Source organism: Heloderma suspectum, chromosome 2, assembly GCF_057233095.1.
Source record: "Heloderma suspectum isolate Gila_16-S chromosome 2, 16-S_ref, whole genome shotgun sequence".
In the NCBI taxonomy this organism is placed as follows: domain Eukaryota; kingdom Metazoa; phylum Chordata; class Lepidosauria; order Squamata; family Helodermatidae; genus Heloderma; species Heloderma suspectum.
This window is the reverse complement of record NC_139459.1, coordinates 84,592,931-84,613,437: the sequence shown is the minus strand read 5'-3', so window position 1 is coordinate 84,613,437 and position 20,507 is coordinate 84,592,931. Positions and strand designations below refer to the sequence as shown.

The following is a 20,507-nucleotide window of genomic DNA, read 5'->3' as shown; positions in this document are numbered from 1 at the left end:
AGTTAAGGCGAGGGGGGGGAGGCGCCCCGCCTCGCCTGGCCGAAATTCAGGCCGGGGAGAAGCGCCCTGTCTTCCCGGCCGCGAAAGCAAAAGTGGAAAAAAAAACAAAAAAAACCGTGATAGGCTACGTAACGATTAACGTAGCCTATCACGGCTAGATTTCCAAAGTCAGCCGTGATAGGCTACGTTAATCGTCACATAGCCTATCACGGGTGACTTTGGGGGGGAAAAAAAAAAGCACGTACGCAAATGGCGGCAGCCCATGGGCGCCGCCATTTGCGTTCCTTATTTTGGCACGCCTAGTCTACGTAAAGACTTACGTAGACTACGGCGAAAATAAGGGAACGCTATTTGCGTTGCCCTTATTTTCGCCGTAGTCTACATAAATCTTTACATAGACTAGACGTGCCAAAATAAGGAACGCAAATGGCGGCGCCCATGGGCCACCGCCATTTGCGTACGCACTTTTTTTTTTCTTCCCCAAAGTCACCCGTGATAGGCTATGTGACGATTTACGTAGCCTATCATGGCTGACTTTGGAAATCTAGCCGTGATAGGCTATGTAAATCGTCACGTAGCCTATCACGGGTGTGCGTTTTTGTTTTTACTTTTTTATTTTGTAATGGTGGCGGCAGCAGCTGGTCGGGAGACCGGCCGCCACCCCCGCCCCCGATGAACCGCCGCCGGGACCCGCCGCCGAGAGGGACATTCGGCCACTGTAAGTCCCATCCCAGGGGGGGTGGGGGGCCAGCGGAGAATTTCCCCAACACTTTCGGGGGGGCGAATGCCTCGGCGCTCGGCCTCCCGAAGATTCGTGGAGAAATTCTCCGCCATCACTAGCTGAACACGATTTTGGAGCTTTTCTACCCGAGGAATTTACTGTGTGCTTGTCATTCCCTACTCATGGTTGTTTATGGGTTCTTTAGACAACATTATGACCCTCCAGTTTTACTTCTGTTTTTAAACAGCACTTCCTGTGAGGTTTTTGGAGCAGGGAAAATGTGGTAGTATTTAAAGACAGTGAAAGAAAACACAATTTCTGCTCATGTATTTCTGCTATTCCACTATACCACAGTGCCACCTAGCAGTAATGAAGTGGAAAAGCAGGAAAGGAAACACTCTTTGTGTAATGCTTGGATCTCTGTTCTGTGACGAAACTGAAAGCAGATACAGCGTATTAACACCCTCATAGTCCTCCATGCAATTGGCTACGCTGAGCAATCAGGTTTCCCAATTGCACAGAGCATTGTAATCACATAAACATTTATTTTTTTTTACAATCCCCCCCCCCACCTTCCAGTTCAACCTGGGAAGGTCAGGGGTGGGGCTCGTGTGCATATCCTCATGACCCCTCCATGGTTAGAAGCGCATAACACCTAAACAGGGCTACTGTTCACTGTTGTAGATTTATAGCATACCTATCAGGTTGCAGAGGGTGTACCCTGATTGTGGAACTTCCTCACCCAGGAGATTTACTTGGTGTCTCCTTTACTAATCTTTAGGTGGCAGGTGAAGTCTGTCCTGTTCTGTGACTGGGTACAACTGTTAATGCAATTTGCTAGTGTTTGGAGGGCTGCTGTTTTGCTTCTGTTTCTGTGGATGATGCACAGGTTTGAATTACTTTTGATGCTGCTTTGAAATATCCATGCCTATATAGAACAGGGGTGGGTACATGGGGCCCTCCAGACGTGGTTGGACTGCAACTCCCATCAGCCCTAGCCAGCATAGGCAATGGAGAGGGATTATGGGAGCTGTAGTCCAACAAGATCTGGAGGGCCACATGTTCTCCAGCCCTGATATAGAGGCAGTTGCTGGAGAACAACAGTGGGAGGTTATTGCTTTCAGATTCCACTTGTGGACTCCCTGGAGGCATCAGGTTGGGAAAAAGGATGTTGGACTAGGTCAGCCTTCCCCAACCTGGCAACCTCCAGGGATGGGAATGTTGGAAGGCGTAGGCCAACACATCTGGAGGGCACCACATTGGGAAAGGCTGGATTAGACAGACGATCGGTCTCCTTCTGTTTCCATGTCAGCGTTTGTATTTTTACCAGCTTTGTTTTAAGTGGCTTATACTTCTCCCTGAGCTGCTTTGAATGCCACCGTGGCCAAAAGGTGGCCTAAGCATAAGTTAATTCATTCATTAAATAGCCTATCTTCAAATCAAACATTTGAAAAATGTTTCAAATATAAACATTTTACCCAAGACCTTGCGAAAGCCAGAGCAGCAGTCGGGCTAATAGTGACCCTTCTCGGCTTTGGAATTCACTTCTTCCTAGGGGAGCAACTACTGTATGTCATTTTGGATGGTGGAGTATCCAGGCAATGGAGTGGAACTCTTACATAGTAATGACTGTGGACATACAGCACAGAATACTATTTTTATTGTGTTACTTTTCAAGTCAGGTTTTTAGACAAAAGTACAGGAAACAGAAAGGGCTGATGTATTGGAAGTCAGAGTGCTTTCAAAGTGCAAGAACAGGTGTATTCAAAACTATTAGGAATTGACCTGACAACTCACTCTGTACAGCCTTTTTGTCCATCATGTAAGGCAGTGACACAAAAGCATCTGAACTCATTGCAGCTTTATAAATAGACTGCTAGGTGTTGGGGAAAAAATATCTGAGATTTATAGAACACTGTGTGAAATGGGTACACTACACAGATACATTGCCTACAGACCACATTCCTCCCAGTAATAAAAATGAAGACATTTTGTTCCCCTGTCCTATATCAAACTAGAAAAGGGTTGAAAGGGAGAGCACCTTTTCTCCTGAAAGCTTGCATTCCCACTAAACAGTGCCCCCTTTAGCCAGTTTTCAGGGGGCACATGAGGGGGCAAAACTTTCTGGCTGTTGTACAGAGGAAGGGAATTAACAGATACCTTTTCTTTTCTTCATATGCTGGACAATGAAAGACCCTTGCAGCATGGGAAGAGGGTGCCTCAGCACCATCTCCCCGCAAATACACACACAGGCAATGCTGCTTTTGTTGCCATCAGTAATGATGCTACATAGCAAAATCTGATTGATTACATAGCTTCATGATACTGGCTGGGATCACACAGCGGGGAGAAGAAAGTTGTAATGGAGAGACAGCAAGGTGAGTGGGTGGGAAGAGATGCAAAATAGCTGCAAACAGCTATAAAAATTAAAATAGGAATGCTTTAGGTTTCTCTGGGAGGTCACTTTTGCCCCTGTCCCAAATTTTCCATGGGAAAATATTCAGCATAGCACATACAATGGTCAATGTCTGTTGTTACTTAAACAAAGAAGTCACAGCACACTGCCACCCACAGTTGGGTCTACCAACAGTAATTGAAGTCAGTGGACTTAGGCCCATCTAACTTTGCAAAGGACTGGGCTGTAGGTGGACATGTGCGCCTAGTCCTACCTTTCCCTTATCCCTCTCCCTCAACCACAGAAACAAATGTAAGCTCCAACCAGCTTTCATGGATCCACAACAAAGGAAATTCAGGATAGGGAGAAGTGTGAATCAGAAGTGATAAGAATCACAAGAGATAGCATCACCGATGCAATGAATATGAACTTGAGCACGCTCCGGGAGAGAGCGCAGGACAGGAAGGCCTGGCGTGCGATGGTCCATGGGGTCACGAAGAGTTGGACACGACTGAACGACTGAACAACAACAACGCCGTGAGCAGTTGATCTTTGGAATGCGAGCGGGAGGCTTCTCCACAGACTTGGCCTGCCAACCCCTCACTGCCCCTCACTTTGGTCCATAGGAACATTCAGATGTCAACCACAGATGGAAAGTTTATTTTAACCAATCTCTGTTGCATGGGAAATAATAATAACAACAAAAGGGAACAGGAAAGTTAGCACTGATAAGTTTGAAAATGACTTTCAGAAATTTAGTTTATTGTGCACATGCAGGAACAGAAGGCCATGTTTTGAGCCAGGCTACACAATGTGGTTGTTATAGCGATTGGCACTCTATCTTTGGCCAGTTCACTGGTTCTAACACTACCAATACATGCCTGGTCAGATGTAAGCCTGAGTTCAACGAGACTTACTCCCAGTTAAGTGTGTATAGGATTTCCAAAAATGTATCCAATTGGGCAAACATGTTAAAAACACCCTCCTGAGAACCTGAGGCTGATTCAAAGCCTCAGATCCATCAGAGTTCCCCTTGGAGCTGAGTCACCTTGGATTCTCCCAAGCAGGATATTGTCCCTCATCTGAGGTGGTTGCAGAGCCCTACAAATGTTGATTTCAGAACACCTCCCAACCAGTTAGAAAATGTATGAATTTCATCCCCTTGAATTAGCCATTAACTATACATAGCCTTCTGAGTACTTCAGGGAATATGTCATACAAACACAACAACCCTGAAGATCTTGTGAAATGTATTGGAATCTGAAGACTCAAGGATTGGTGGTATCTTCTTGCCGTTTCCAATGTATTATAACTATTCTCAACCTGTGTGTGTGTGTGTGTGTGTGTGTTGCTTAATATCTCAATTTCTAGACATGCACTGAGACATAATTCAATAACAATGCTTCTGTTCTATTTGGACCAGTTACTTAAAATAGGTTTTATAGTGGGGGAAAAAAACACCTGGGTATTACTCATATTTATTCTGGATTTCACATCAAAACAGAATGACTGAATAAATGCATTTAGTAAGAAAATACCAGGAAGTATGTTTCATGTTTTCCCATAGGCTTTGCAACTTATTCTGTGCATGTGGGTTTGTGCACATGCACGCACTCACATGCGAATTCCTGCTACTGCTTTTCCATGGAGTGTTTTTGTTAAAATTATCCTTTCTCCCCACCCACCTCCAGCTTAATAGAGATCTCCAGTCAAAACATATAAGCCTGCTACAGAATGACTTTAGACTCAACTGGAACAGACTGTCAAGGATGTAATGGGTAATTCAACATCAGCAAAGAAAATCTGGATTTTTCTTTTCTTTCAAAAATCAAAAAGGGAAGTCCAACGTCACCAGTGCATTTTCACTTTCCATCAGTAAATTATAGTTCAGTAGACTCAGACCAGACCAGTCCAGTAAAGCTAAATAAACCTGTTGTTGAGGTTTGACATAATTCCATGATTCATGCTGTCACTGTATATAAGCATGAGGCACTAGCACAAAAATCAGCCCTCACATTATGCTGAAGGAAGCCAAGAAAAGAAACAGTTCATCACATCCCGCACACGGATGCAGCAAAAACCAATATAAATGGGGGGGGGGGATTCTCCAAAGTAGCCTCTGGTGTTTCGGATTTCTCTTCTCACATATGCCACAAGACAGTTTTGTAATAGCCACACAGGGTCTACAAGAGCTCAGGACTTTCTTCTGGCTTCTTTTCTGCCTATCATACACTGTCCCTCTACACATAACCCAACAACATCAGGTGAATTACATGGTCCACATACATGCAGTTTGTATTATAATGGACCAACAACAACATGACAATTGGTGGGAATGGATGAAGGACCTGTACATTGCAGAGTCTCTTGGCAGCAGTTTGCTCCTTCCAACTGTGTCCCAGAGTTAAGAACATAAGCCCTGCTGGATCAGACCAAGGGTCTATCTAATCCTGCGTCCTGTAACCCACAGTAGCCAAGCAGATGCCTGGTAGAGCCAGTTTATCTCATAGAACCTGTTGGGAGACATTGATAATTCATTCTACCCTTATTTGCCCATGGGTTTTGTCATGAAAGATGGTGGGGATAGAGCCTGTATCTCTGTGAACAGGCATTCATTGCACCCCTTCATGGGCTCCTATCTCAGTGAGGAAATCAACTTTCAAGAGTCACAATAGTATTCACGAGTGACAGCCTGATCTGGATGGCAGCCATACACATTGCAGAAGTAGGGGTGGGTTTGCTCATTTCTCCAAAGACTTGCTCATTGTAGCTTGTATACTTTGGGTTGGATCCAGTCACAGTCATACTTAGGACAGACCCACTGATGTCAATGGGACTTAAATGAGTCATGACTACCTTAAGACTAACTGAAGTCTAAGTATGGCTATGACTGGATCCAATCCTTTGTCCACTACAAATGAATAAGGTGAAACTGCAACAAAATGTTGCAGTGTGGAGTGCTTGTGTTCAGGATTCCAATCAGTCAGCCCCGCCCTCTTCCAGGGCACTCCATTCCACACCCACACAGACACACTGCATTCTGTGTCCACTGAGCATACTCAGTCCATAGTAGATTGTTTGGGGGTTTGCCCTATGTTTTTTTTGGGGGGGGGGATTTCTGCAAACCTCAGGGTTTCCTCAAGTCTCCTGGCATCTCACCATTTTGACTGTGTGAGTATTGTCACTTGGAGAATGGATTTGCTCTTAGCATACAGGTCAGAAGCTCTTTGGAATTGATTTGGTTAGCTCCAACCTGAGTTCCATTTCTAGGGCTTAAGACAAACATTTTTAAAACGTTTTTAATGTTAAAATGTTTTAGACAAACATTTTAACATTTTTAAAAGGGCTTACAGCATTTTCCAGCTGTCCTACAAGCCCACCTTCAAAGCCCAGTAGTCAGATGAGCACCAATGCTGGTTCGAGCTCATCTTTGCCTCTGCCTGCTTCTTTCTCACATTCCATTCATTTATGCATTGCATTTTAAGCCCCACCTTTCTTCCATGGGACTCAAGGCAATCTACACTGGGTTCCCAGGCTCTCTCTCTCATCTGGACACTGACAACACCCACACCCGAGAAGGTGGCATTAGTTGAAGCAAGTGTTGGGACAGGAAGGAGAAAGACTGACAAGCTTGAGCCAGCATTTGTGTGGGCTTGGACTGTTGTGAAGATGCTGTAAGGCTTCTTTTTACAGTGCATCTATCTTCAACCCTGGTGATATGGAATATGATAGAGATGGAAACTAGACCTGTTGTTGTTTTTAAAATAGATATATTGACTACTTATAACACCTTTCCCCAAGCTGGTACCCTCCAGATGTGTTGGCTATTGAATACTAGCTGGAAATGATGGGGGTACATTCCAACACACCTGGAGGGACCATCTTGGAGAAGGTTGACATATCATCCCTTCCAGTGTACAAAGATCTTTCTCATGACATTGGTTCTTATTTTCTGTTCTGTACGTAACGTTAATGATTAGACACCTCCCCCCCCCCCCCCCGGTGTCTTCCTCAGTCTACTGTAAGGTTACTTGGTAAATGTCAAGACTACTTAGATTCAAGGAACTTGACAACAGTGTTGACTACCCTATTATGGTGTCTGGAAAAGCTGAGGAGAGATACTTCTAGATAGAATCACTTTACTAGGAGGGAGTCAGCATCACCTCGATTCTTTTGATATAACAAGAAATTAAGAGTGCAACCCAATGCATGCTTACTTCAAAGCAAGTGCTGTTGATCCCAGTGGGATTTAGTTCTGAGCAAACATGCACATGGTCAGGCTGCAAGTCTAATGCAAGCGAGCCCAAGAAAAGGCATGCAGCTAGTGCCATACTTCGTACATCCTAATGGGACATTTGGGAAACCCTGTGTAGGTGAGTAATGCATGAGAGGTCCATGACTGGATCTTTCAACATTTTTTTTTTTAAGCGGGCATGGGGAGCAATGGCTTTGACCAGAACAGTGCTACAGGGTATGCAGGTCTTTCAGCCATCCTCCATGCCATTTCTCCAGTCTAAATCAGCCCTTCTAAGGTATTCACCCTGCTAGAGAGGATGGAGGAATACAGATACATGCATTGTGTCAGTATTCTCCCCCTCCTTCCAAAAGCAGGGCTAACAGCAGCTTCAGAGGTGTGGGATTTAGATCAGGAAATGGCGAATGAATGCATGGGAGGCTTCCTCCAGTGCCAGTGCTGTGAATTTTTTTTTTTAAGCCAGGAACTGTGATTAGGCCTTCTTTGGCCCTGATTCTAATATTATGCTTTCCTTCTTCAACATTGCTCCCTTTGCTGCTATTGACAGAATTAATTATATGTTCCGTTAGCCTAAAACACACTCAAGTACTATAAATATACTGAAGTTGCTCCCTGTGCAACAGTCCAAGGAAATCAAGGCCAACAGAGTTGCACTGGGTATTGCTGAGGAAGATATTTTGTATGCAGTGAGCACAAGCGCCTTGGTTCCGGTATACTGCTCAAACCTCCATTTAGAAGAACCTGACAGAGTCTGTGCTCTGACTAGGCCTCAAATGTTTTGAAACACTTTATCCTTTTGCTTGAGTTGTAGAAGACAGCATATAAAAAGTGTACACCATACAAATGAGACTGTGCAGGCTGCTATAGTATAAAATGTTTATTTAGGAGAACATTACTCCCAAGTGGCAGGATAGTAAAGCAGTTCTAGAAGTCTCTCCAAGTCTGCAGTTAAAGTAAAACTCAACGCCCTTCTCCTATTTATCTGTATGCTTACTTTTACTTTGCTTATACCCATTCGTTGCCTCAGTGTATTCTTTTTATTTTTTTCCTCTATGAAGCTTCTGTGCTGTAGAAACAAAGGAATTTGCTTCTGCATACATTAGTGGCATCAATGAAAGGCTGAAAGAGTAAAATCAATTTTCTAAAATAGGAATAAGGCCTAGGCTTTTCGTTCATGAAGTTATGAATCTTTTGCTTGATAAGGGTCCGGTTCTAAGAAATCCAATTTAAAGCTCAGACATTAAGAGATCAGCATGGGTTATAAGCTAATGGTAATATTGCAGAGTCATCAGGTCTTTCACAAAGAAGGATGTGAGGCACTTACCGCTCTCCACTGTTAATCTTTCTGTCCTATCTGTAGAAATGAAACACATTTGAAACTATTTAGCTTGGTTCCTTTGGGTGTCCCTGAAATAAGTGGAAATGTCTTCCTAATATCTGAATTTTCAGGATAGTTAATATTAGATATAGTATATGAGAAGATTTCTAAAACTTCAGTAGAAGCTGTGTTTTGAGCAAAGAGAAGAAATAAAAATAAATTCAAAAATCTCTCCCTCCATATTGGACTCGATGGCCTTATAGGCCCCTTCCAACCTTACTATTCTATATTTATTTGTTTTTAAAATTAGGGGTTTTTTTAACTGGGAGGTTGGCATGCTATAAGCTTTACAGTGTAAAGAAACATGTTGCCCTCCATGCCAACTTTATTTGGATTAGAAAGACTGGTCTTGTGTTTTAGAACTACAATCCCACCTCTGCCTTGCACTTGGGTTCTTGGGCAAGTTCTTTTCCTTTTAGTCTCACCAGTTTGCCTCCTAGGAAAGGACCATTTTGTGACCAGCCATGCCATGCCTGCCATGGAAGCCATTTTGTGAAAGCACCACAACACTCAACATTTTAAACATGCCCACTGACCTAAAAAGGCTGGGGACCCTTGGGGGTGGCTATATGATAGCCTCACTCAACCTGGTGCCCTCCAAATATGTGGAACTACAATTCCCATAACCCCAATGGCCATTCTGGCAGGGAATGATGGGAGCTATAGCCTAACACATCTGGAAGGCATCAGGTTGGGGAAGACTGCTCTATGAGTACATCTCCTGTCTGGTTCTCATGTTACTTCCTGCAGTGGTAAAATCATGAAGTAGTTCACTAACCCAAGTTTTCTCATTTCATTTGAATGCAACCCAGCATGATGAGTCCTGGCATTTATCATATCACGGCAACTGCTAGTTTTCAGTTGTTCTCATTCACACAAGAAATATAAGCTTTAACCATAAGGACAGCACATGGAATGACATATCCAGCACATTTAATACAATTGTTGAGGCAGTCAATGCTCTTACAAATAAGGATAGTACTGATCTAAAGGCTGTGTGAAGAGTTCTGAGACCCATCCCACCAATTTGTAAACATTTCCTTAGACATCATATCTATGGATCCCAGCCTATGCCTGGGAGGATGTTGATTTATATCATCTAGCCTCTCAACATAGTCTTGAGCAGGAATGCTTGATGGATTTGATCTTTCCAACTTCCAATGCGAATTGACCTGATCTGCATCACCCAGAAAAATGTGTGAATCGAAACACAATTATCCTTCGGATCTGGCATTTCTCCAAATCTTTGTAAAACAGTTCTTGGCTCCAGAAAAAGGGGTGTTTTAGGATAAAATTTGTTTAGAAATGAATATATTTTTATCAGCTATGGGCAGCCAATACTGCATTTCCACTCATCTCGTTACACCTGTGGGACCAGCTGCTAGCACAATGGGGAGTTATCACTGGCTAAAGCAAGCCCAGTAACAAGCAGAAATGTTCATTTCTGGATCAGAACTGCCCAGTGGAGCTCTGGGAGCTCTGCTGACTTGCCCCATTCAAGAAATGTTTCCACTTGTTTCCGGTTGCTTTAAGAACTGCTGGCTCCCTGTTGTGCTAGTGGTTGATCTCACTGGCACACAGGCAGAGTAGGAGACTGCCCTATGTTTATAACTGTGTATTTCATGAGAAAATATGAATTTAAGTATGTCTTTTTAGATGAATGTTCATGCAATTTTTTTTTAGGGAAATCACACATTAATGCAGAATTGGGACAAAATAGACTTATGAATGAACACATGCAAAATTAACATGGATTGGAAATAGAGTGATCTGTCCTTCCTTAGTCTGGTGACATTAGCTTTTACATTCTTCAAACCAATTCTCATTTTATTAAGATACTATAGGGCTAAAAAATACCTCAATGCTGCTGTTCTAGATCACAAAATATGGGCAGAAAGCCTTGCCTAACAGTATTTCTTTCCTACACTTAAAGATGAGTCAGGGTTTTGGGTTTCCCTTGCCTTATTAGGATTCCTGGCTGAATAAAGGAAGGATGGGATGAAGTAATAACATTCATGAGAATATTAAACGATGATGGCAGGCAAATGGAAACTACTTGCAATAGTATTAATTCAGCAGTGTTCTATTTCAGCATTTTATATGGCAGTGATCTCATTAAACCAAGACCAGAATTTTTGTTTTAGTCAAAGTTTGTGGCAAAACCAAAGGGGGTAAAGACCAGAAAGAAAAACTGGGAATGTGGTATTGGAACTGTGAGTCATGGAAATCTACACCATTACTCAAGTAACTAGCTAACAGTGGCATAGAATGAAGAAGGAAAAAGGTTTTAGCAAAGATGAATGATGCATTCTGCTTGGATACTTTTATGTGAAGTGAAAAATGGTGCTTTCTGTTGTTGAAAATAAGTTATTTTGCTTTACAATTAAACCTTTTGCTACAGCGTGATTTCAAAAGAGTGCTTAAATTACAGGGAGGCAGAGAGAGTTCAGCCTCCTTAGCTACTGCTTTTAGAGGGATGATTTGGCTAAAATTAGAGGGAGTCAGGGAGTAGGGCTTGTGGATTTAATTAAGGGACCTCTGTTTTCTCCCATAATTGAACAAGGTTTCAAAACCCAAGTTTGGGAATTGGTATCTCTCCATGACTGATTTTGGAATTCTGTTAAAATGAGAATTTTTTTTAAAAAATCCATTCTCATTTTGTGTAATTTGATTTGCAACCCACTTTTCCACCAAAAAATGGCGCTCAAGGCTGTGAATAATACAACCAAAATCATTAAGTTTGACCATGCAGGTCAGGCTTTATTTTAAAGCCAGCACACTTTAAATTTAGAGTGGGAGGAATGGGGTGAATAAATGTGGCAATCACATCAAAAGCCACACCTCTTTCCCACATCATCTCCATTAGAGTATGAGCTATGTGGCAAGAAAAGGGAATGATGGAAGACCAAACAGTAGTTCTGTGCACAGAGATTCATCTTATTTCTCTCCCCCTGCCCCAACACCTCACCTGGTATTGATGGTGGCAGAGACTGAAGTGCTGCTTCCAGGGGGTTGGATTCAGATTTATGCTGGATCAACTGTGCTGTACTTCCCCACCTCTCCTTCCCAAGGCAGCCCCTCTGGCCACCTGGAAATGCTAGAGTCAGGAGACCATGCTGAATGGGGTGTAGAGGGAAAGGGGGATCCCAAAAATTCAGGTGGAGAGACCTTCTGCGAGCAGAGCCCTTCTTCTTGCGGAAGGCAGAACCTGGATCCAACCCATAATAAGCTAAGCGATGCAACATCTAATATTCACAGGAAGCATTGTACTTACATTGAAAGCTCCCACAATATAAATTCATGTTAAAAATGTTACAGATGGCAACCCTGTATGAAGGAGTATGACACTACACTCTCTCATCACACATTAGAATCCACAAAGGCTGCTACTGAACCAGTAGATACCACTGCAGCATAACCATGGACATTGCACTCCATGCAGCCTTGCTGGCATCAAACCTTTTTTAAATCATATACCTTTTGAAACCAGCTGTTCGAATTCTAGCTTTAAGAGCTAATTTTGGCACCACTTAGTTGGCAATCTGAACAGGAGCTGGGCTGAACCAGGTGCATGCAGGGATTTCATGAACATTTTCATGCAGACCCAAATTGTCTCTAATTATTGCAATTGGAGATATTTTTTGCATTTTTTCAGGGGAAGGCATTCAAAAGGGTGCCAACATATTTGTGTAGGCAGAGGGAAGTGTCGCCATTGCCTCAAAAACTGGGTCAACGATCCTTGGTTTGCCATGCTTTGGCAATAAAAGCAACACATTACAGTGGCAAAACTGGACATTGCCTGAATTTTCATTTGGATGCATGTTGGAATATGCAGCCAAGTCTGGACGTTGTTTGATGCACTAGAACTGGACTCGCAATTCAGAGTAAGGAAAATGCAGCTTTGTTTGGCCTCACTGAAGTCATCATGTAGTCAATGTTGATTGGTTTTATGGCTCCATGTCTTCTTAATGTTCACTACATGATCCTTGATTGGCTGTGGTCACATAGCGAAAGAGAAATACAAGGCATGTTAAATGCAAAAACATTTCTGAAAAGCGCAGGACAATGGCTTCAAAACAGGTATGAAAATCTGAGGGAAAAGTGAAATTATTTTTTCACTTATGTTTTTTACAACTCTCAAAACCTTGAAAGTGTTCAAAGGTAATTTCTGGCATGACTTAGATTTATCTATTTCATAGTTGATCCCTTCCCCCTCCCCTTTTTTTCAGTTCCTTTAAATAAATATGTGCTTGCTTTTTTGGCTTACCTTCATGAAATATATATAATGCCAACTGGTTAGAACGAAAGGGAAGCATGGGATGCATAGTACTTGGAAAAATAAAGGAAAGGATAAGACAATCAAGCCTTATGTTGAAAAGGTTTAACATTTTCATCTTTAAAAAACCTACTCACTGCTTTCATGGGAGGCTAATAATGTGCATCTGGGCAGCTAGTACCATACAATGCAATCCAAATGTAATGGGATGAGGATGTGCGTAGGAGAGTATCTCCTACTTTTATGAGCAGCCAGTTGTGCCGTGCCCTTAGGAAATTTCACATGGAACTAGTGATGTTGGAGAATTCCGCCACGGATTCCAGGGAGGCCAAATTCCAGTCGGCCGAATTCCAGTGAGGCCCCCCGGAATCCGTGGCGGAATGAAGCAACCCCTCTCCACCCCCCAAAATGGGCCTGGAACGGACCTACCTGTTTGCGGCCGTCCAGTGCTCTGTGAATGGCTGCCGCGTTTGTGGCCGCCACTCACCTTCCCACAAATGGCCATGATAGGCTACGTAAGTATTTACATAGCCTATCACAGCTAACGCAGGGACGCCATTTGCATCCCTGTGGAGGCCGTGATAGACTACGTAAATATATAAGTAGCCTATCATGGCAATAGGCAGGAACGCAAATGGCAGTGGCTACAGCAGCCATTTGCGTCCCTGCGCAGCCCAGCAGTGGCCGGATGTACGGCTGCAGGCAGCCCCAGCAGGCGGCTCCGCGGAGTTGCCACGGAGCGGAGCCGGCCAGGGAGGATTTCGGGGGGGGGGGACAGAGCGCAGATGTCCCCCCCCACCGCAGATGTCCCTGGACGAAACTAGGTGTTTTGTACATCCCTACATGGAACAGAATACCAAGTCCCACATAACACTACGCTTCAGTTGTCATATTCCAAAATGTCTCAAGATGAAAAAACACTTTTGCCTCACCATTAGGTCTTTTGTAGGGATGTATGGATTTTGTAAAATGCATTCTGTCTGAGTTTTGCAGATTGTCAGGTGCCTTTCGTCCCACTGTCCGCTCAATGACAGAATCGGATTCCCCCCCCCGCAATTTCCCAAATTTGTGCAAATTCATACTTGCACAAATTCACACTAGCGAAAATGTGTAAGCCCACCCCCAAAACAAGCAAATCCCCCCCCCAATCCACAAATCCCCCATGTGCATTTCCATGTGTTAGCCTATGGGGGAAATGTAAATTTTTGGCTGGTGTTTTTTTATTGTATCCATTTTTCTATGACTATATTTACATAAAATTCCGGAAAGTTAAAAAAAAGCAGTCTGCAGAATCTGTGCAACTCGGGAAAAGCTGGTTCACTGCAGAATCCACAGGTCGGATTCACAGAAATCTAAACTCGTATGATTCCATTGCAGATTTCTCCGACATCCTTAGCCTCTTGTATATTTTCCACACCACATTGGAATAGGTAAAATCAATATGATTGGCTAGCTTCAAAGTCTTAGATGCATGTAAGGTTGCTAAAGAGCAATTTTAAAATACCACTCCATCCTCTGCTAGATATACTAATTAAATAGGCATGAAGACTATTTGGAATTGGGAGAAGGACAAAATATTTCACTTTTCATTTTTACTTCAAAAGTGGATATTTTTCAATGAATATAAATGAATAGCCAAATTTATGAGAAACCATGTATCACTTTAGTTCATCTCCAGTATGTCTCGATAAATTGACTATTAGTATCTATAGGTCACTGATCAAAATTGCACATTAGAAACATAAGCAATGATGCTTGAACAAGAGACTAGACAGAAAGGGGAAACATAAGATCATTGTCATTTTGATACATTCAGTCACAAAATAAATCTCTTTTGTATTTTTTAATACTGGGCATAATTCATCAGGAGTCCATCTGTAGTTCACCAGGAACCTCTGCTGAGAATAAAAATTGTGATTCTCTTTGCGCATCTCGTATTCACTCAGTAGGGTTTCAGCATGGGAAAACCCCTTAGATATTATCCATTATGACTATGTCATCATTACCACAAATCAGCTAACACAATTTATGTGAGAACAGTTATTCCAAAGAGAATGCAATATTTTATAACAAACATTTATAATCCAGTTTGTAACAAAGCAATCCATCATATAAACAAATGAATTGGTCATACACTAAATAAATATCTCTAAATAGTAAGAACATTTTGTTTTTCTCACACAGGACCCGATCCGGCAAGTCCTCTATACACAGAACTTCCCTCTGTAGTCATCAAGTTCAATTCATGTTCTCTGCTGTAGTCTGGGCAAACAATGTTAATTCAAGGCCAAGCACAAATATTTTTCAGTTTTATCAAGGAGCAGTTAAGACAAACTTTCAGGATTTTTTGCTGTTGTAATCACAAGTGAGAACTTAATTTCTACAAATATTGTACACAGTTAAATGCCATGTTTTAAAATTATCGTCAAGTTGCAAAGAATATCTGGGATCTCAACATCAGCCATGCCTGGCTGGTTAACATAATACATGACAATATAATGCTGTGACCAGCCACAAGCCTCAAAAGTAGAAGAACTGCTAATGTTTGGTGCCACTTGCTATTGCTGTGGGAAAGGTTTGGTGCACATAGTTTTGAACTAGAATGAGTTATACTTGCAATGGAATTGGTACATGTGCGAATGGCTGGGGAGTGTGAATGCATACGTGGGGTGCAGGAAGTGGAACATTTCTGAGAAATGACGGGCAGGAGGGGACAAATCACATAGGGCTCAGTGGGGAGGCAGAAAATACCAATAAGTAGGCTCCTAAATCTGCAGTACTGTGAATGAAGGAAGATTGTTTGTAGTATTGCAGGAAGAAGCTTTGGGAACCTGGTGATAATGTTCAGGGGACAATGTTGCTCTGTTTTCCACTTTCAAATCTACCCCCATCTCTGTTCCTCATCACCGCTATCACCTCATTTGCAGGACAGCTCTCTGGTTAAAAGTTATACTGGCTTAATGGAATCTAGATTCTGATGCATGATTGCTGGAGAGGTGTTTAACTACGTCATTTCTAAAAGAATTTTGAGCAGAATGCAAGTTTTAATGCCTAAGGGGATTCTTATCCTTTTCAAGTCCTATGAGCCAATTCAAGAGTGACATTTACCGATTCACAATCTATTGGATGCTTATGGAAATAAATTCAGAGACTATCATAGCCAAAAGAGATACATATGATAAAAGTGAACACATATGGTAAGATTTTCTTTCCTTAAAAACACTCACAAATATACTTGCTCAGATTTTCCTGCTATATACGCTAAAGTCAACTGAATTCTATTAAATATGTACGTTGATATATATTTCTTGGATATGCCCTCTGAATTAATTTGCATGGTTTCTTTATAAAATATTCTACTTGGTAGGTCATAAATTCAATTAAAAAGAACTTGGGAAAGAAATAACTGCCCGTGTTGTAATGTGCTTATGGTTTGAAATGACTATGCCTTCACTTTTGTTATACACACACTTAAAAACAAACATAACATTTCAGTCGCTAATGTTGATTTCCCTTTCAATATTCCACCAATACACCTTATGACATTTTTAGACTCTTAAGAGAGAGAAGTCTTAACACATTCCATTTCCTATAAATCTTCACTAATATAAATATATTGGCAAGAACTTTGACCAGCAATAGTCATTTTATAGTTAAATAATTACATTTTCTTTTAAGTTTAACAATGATTGGTTCAGAATATCAATATTAATGCACAATTATAAAAAGACAATATTAAGTACCCTTTTGTTTCCCTTTGTATCAAGTACAGTCTTATGAAAGGAACGAAATAGAAAATTATTTATATATTACAGGCTCATTCTAAACAGAGACAAAGCAACATATTCATATATTTGAAAAAAAAATGATATGTCTTTAGGTTTGTTATAAATAACCACATTATATCATGATTTCTTTTTGCCAGCAAATGAAGGACATTGGTTCAGAAATCGTTTCAAGATATGCAAATATTTGATGAAGTCATGTTTCCTTGATAAAACACAGCCCAATTGCATTTAGAGCAGATAATAATGAGGAAGTCATTTTAATAATACTTTTAAGGTTCTTGGTAGCCAGTACCATTGCACTTGAAAAGAAAACCCTCAACTCGTGTGTGTTTTCCTCCCTCTTTTTTTGTTTTTTTAAAAATAGAGATACAGTCAGTTATTTATTTACTTTAAAAATTAGAAAGATGAAGATAATACTGTTTATTTTAGTTCTCATATAAATTATAAAACTCAAGTTTGTCCGAGTCTCTTTCCCAGAGGAAGCATAAAGCACTTTTGTGGTACTTTCAGCAGAAAATATTTGTATCACATTAAGTTTGACAGACACAATCAAGATTGATATTGCATCCTAAAGCGCAGAGAGAACATTCTTCTGATGCAGTCCTCATGATGGATGTGCTCTGAGGAATTGTTTGATTGCCATAGTTTCATTCAGTTTATAGATCAACGAGAATAGAAAGACACCACACCTAATCAGTTCAGTAGGAATCTATCATGTTCCTGACAACAGATTCTGATCATTTGAGGTCAAAGACACATCCTTTGGAAGACAAAGAGGAGTTTAAGAACACAACAACGAAAGAAAGAAGTAATGAGGTAAACCCCCCTAAAAAGGCAGAGTAAGTTAGAATGTCAGGAGAGAGTTCGATTATACCTGACACCTAAATGTTTTTCTAACCATATTTCAGCTAGTTGCATGGCAGAGGCAAATGTACTTGCTTTGGACCCCAAGCACATCTTGTATTGTCTAGGATCTAGGTTGGGATCACAATGAACTGGATGAAAAACATGCACAACACCCACTTCTTGGCTTCTAAATGCCCTCAATCCAGATGTTATTACTTTAGTAAAGAGGTCTACATCCTCAAGTCCCCAGCCTTGAATTGAGGTATCAAATCCACCAGCACTCACAAGGTCACTTTTGTAAATGCAAGTGATCCCAAACCCATAGTCTCTCCAAAACCCAGTTTTCTTTGTGAAAACAAAGTTACTGTCCACTGGAGGGTTGCCCCCATATGTTACTTTGGGGTCATACTGACTGAAAATAATAGGATAATAAACTTGTTGTCCTTGAATGGTGTTAGCTCTACACCGTTGGAGAAAATCAGGGGTGAATATCAGGTCAACATCACAGAATAGCAGCAAAGTGTCATTGTCAAACCGGGAGGAGGCCATTTCAAGTCCCAAACCTCTAGAGAAAGCTCCTGTCATAGGAATGACAGTCATGTCTGCCACAGGATACTTATTATGATATTCATTGATCAGCTCTGTGTGCTTGCTGGAATCCTGACCAGAATCAGAGTTAAAAAGAACGACAGCCAGCTTTACATTCTGCTTAGATATAAGGCAAGTCTTTTCAAAGTTCTCCATAAATCTCAGGAAAATATCGTATCTCCCTGTGAGAGGGACAAGAATGTGAATCTTCTTGTCACTACCTCCCCCAATTTCTTTGGTGCCTTGGAATGATGAAAAAATCTTCAGGGAATTAGAAAGAAAGGAGAAAGACTGCGTATCACTGTTCGCATTTTCTACAAGGGTTCTTACATCCAGTTCTTCTTCCTCTTTGAAAAATGGTTTACTAAATAATTGTTGAAGGTAGGCATGCCGTCGAACTGGAACGGTAACTTTTCTTCCTTTGTGCCTTTTATATAAAAGAAGCAGATCCAGAATGTATTCTACGCCATGCAGAGGGTCAACCCTGCGGTACCCATACTGTATTTCATTGAAGTCAATAAGCCTTCCCCTAGATTTAGAGTTCTCATTGATCATTTCCATTACCTGCATTACAGTATCATCCAACGCTGCCCGCAGGATACTATTAATGCTCTGTCTAGGTGGTTGATTCTCAGCCATAGAGTAAAGGAGCTTTCCTGTCAGAAATTCCCATTCAATGACCTCATTCCTGTCACGTGGCCGGAAGCGGTTGAAAGATGGCATCATTCCCAGAAGCTGATCATCTTTGCTCATTTCACCATTACTGAGCTGGCTCATGAGAGCACTCTCCCTATGAAGCTGGATGCTGCGGTAACGCAATTCTGAAATTTTACGGGTCAATATGTAATTGTGAAGCCTATACTGATAGGCTGGCCTTTTATTTGGATGAAGTGTAATTGCTGTGTGAATTTTGCTGTTGTGAAGATCTTGTATGTAACCCTTCCGGTTGTGTTCATAATTTTCATGGAACAACTGCTGCATCTAGATAACAGGAAAAAAAAATAAGTAGCATTAGATAGGTTGTTCCTAGTTATGAGAAAGTAGGTCAAGCCTAGCCAAATGACATCAACTTAATTTTCATACATCATATAATACTGTGAATTTAGTTTTCATCAGTTTTTTCCCAATAACTTATCCCCATTCACAGATAGGAAAATGGAGATCCACTGCAGGGTAAAAACAGTGTGTATATGGGGGAGAAGGGTAAGAGAAGACTGGGATGGAAGGTTTTACTAAAAGTTTCAATGGCCAGCTAATCACTTCTTTTAATCTTTAAGTATGAAAGCACTATACTAAATACATTTTTGTAAGTCTCTGCAACCTCCTATTTTTAATGACTTGCATTATTGCTATTTAGGTAAGATTACCAACACAAAACAAACAGCCATTATGTGAAGCAAGCTAACAAAACAAGTATGAAATAAATTCAGATTTACAAAATAATTCAACTACAGTTATTAATAGACCCTGTCATATATGAATGCCTGCTCCTACTGGTTATGTCAACAGAATGAGACTATAGTAAACTGCAGAGTTTGTGGCTGCTTATTTATTATAACACACAATATTTATTGGCTGCTGATTCAGTCCTGGCAGTAGAATCACACCATCTAGCACAGGGGTCCCCAACCCCTTCAAGCCCAGTTGAAATGCTGAGAAAGTGCCACAGGGTCTGCCCTCCCCTGAGTTGCTCTTCTCCCGTCGCCTTGGTTGCTCCCTCCTCCACGCACACATCATACACACACACACACACTTTGCTCTTGTGGGGGTCTGGGTAAAAACTGGATCCAGTAGAAATAAAATGAATCCCCTTGAATTTACATGATTTTACATGGGGTCCCCCTAAAACCACCATCAGATTAAAGCCTACATTGCTGTCTATAGACTGAACAAATCACAGATCTAGACCTTCCCAGAGCTGCCATGACAGAAACCATGGATCTGAGGCACTGGTGGTGTCATGGGATCTTCCCTTGAAATGCGTACAGCATCTTCAGGGAGGTGATTTTTCCAGGGCAGTGGCAGGCAGAGAAGACTTACATTTTCCCTCCCCACCCCCACGGTCCCAAAGCTGCTCAGGCTTCCCCTTGGTTGCTATTTCAAAATGTGCATGTTAACGGCATTCATTCAATTAATGTCATGGGTACATTGGCCCTGAGACAATGACCTGAAGCATTTCTTAAGGACACTGTTCTTGGGGGCACCACCTAGCAATCCTGCATACTCCTCCTGCGTTCAAGGAAGACACCTTTGTGAGTTA

At 41.6% G+C, this 20,507-nt stretch overlaps 1 protein-coding gene across 1 annotated transcript in view; it reads right to left on the bottom strand.

Annotated features, from left to right (window-relative positions):
• Positions 1 to 14,611: 14,611 nt before the first annotated feature.
• CHSY3 (chondroitin sulfate synthase 3) overlaps positions 14,612 to 20,507 on the bottom strand; it is a 145,543-nt gene continuing 139,647 nt past the window's right edge. The window contains exon 3 of the mRNA XM_084834004.1: positions 14,612 to 19,228. Within this exon, the coding sequence (XP_084690130.1) occupies positions 17,666 to 19,228 (1,563 nt within the window). The 3' untranslated portion in view covers positions 14,612 to 17,665. The remainder of the gene's footprint in view (positions 19,229 to 20,507) is intronic.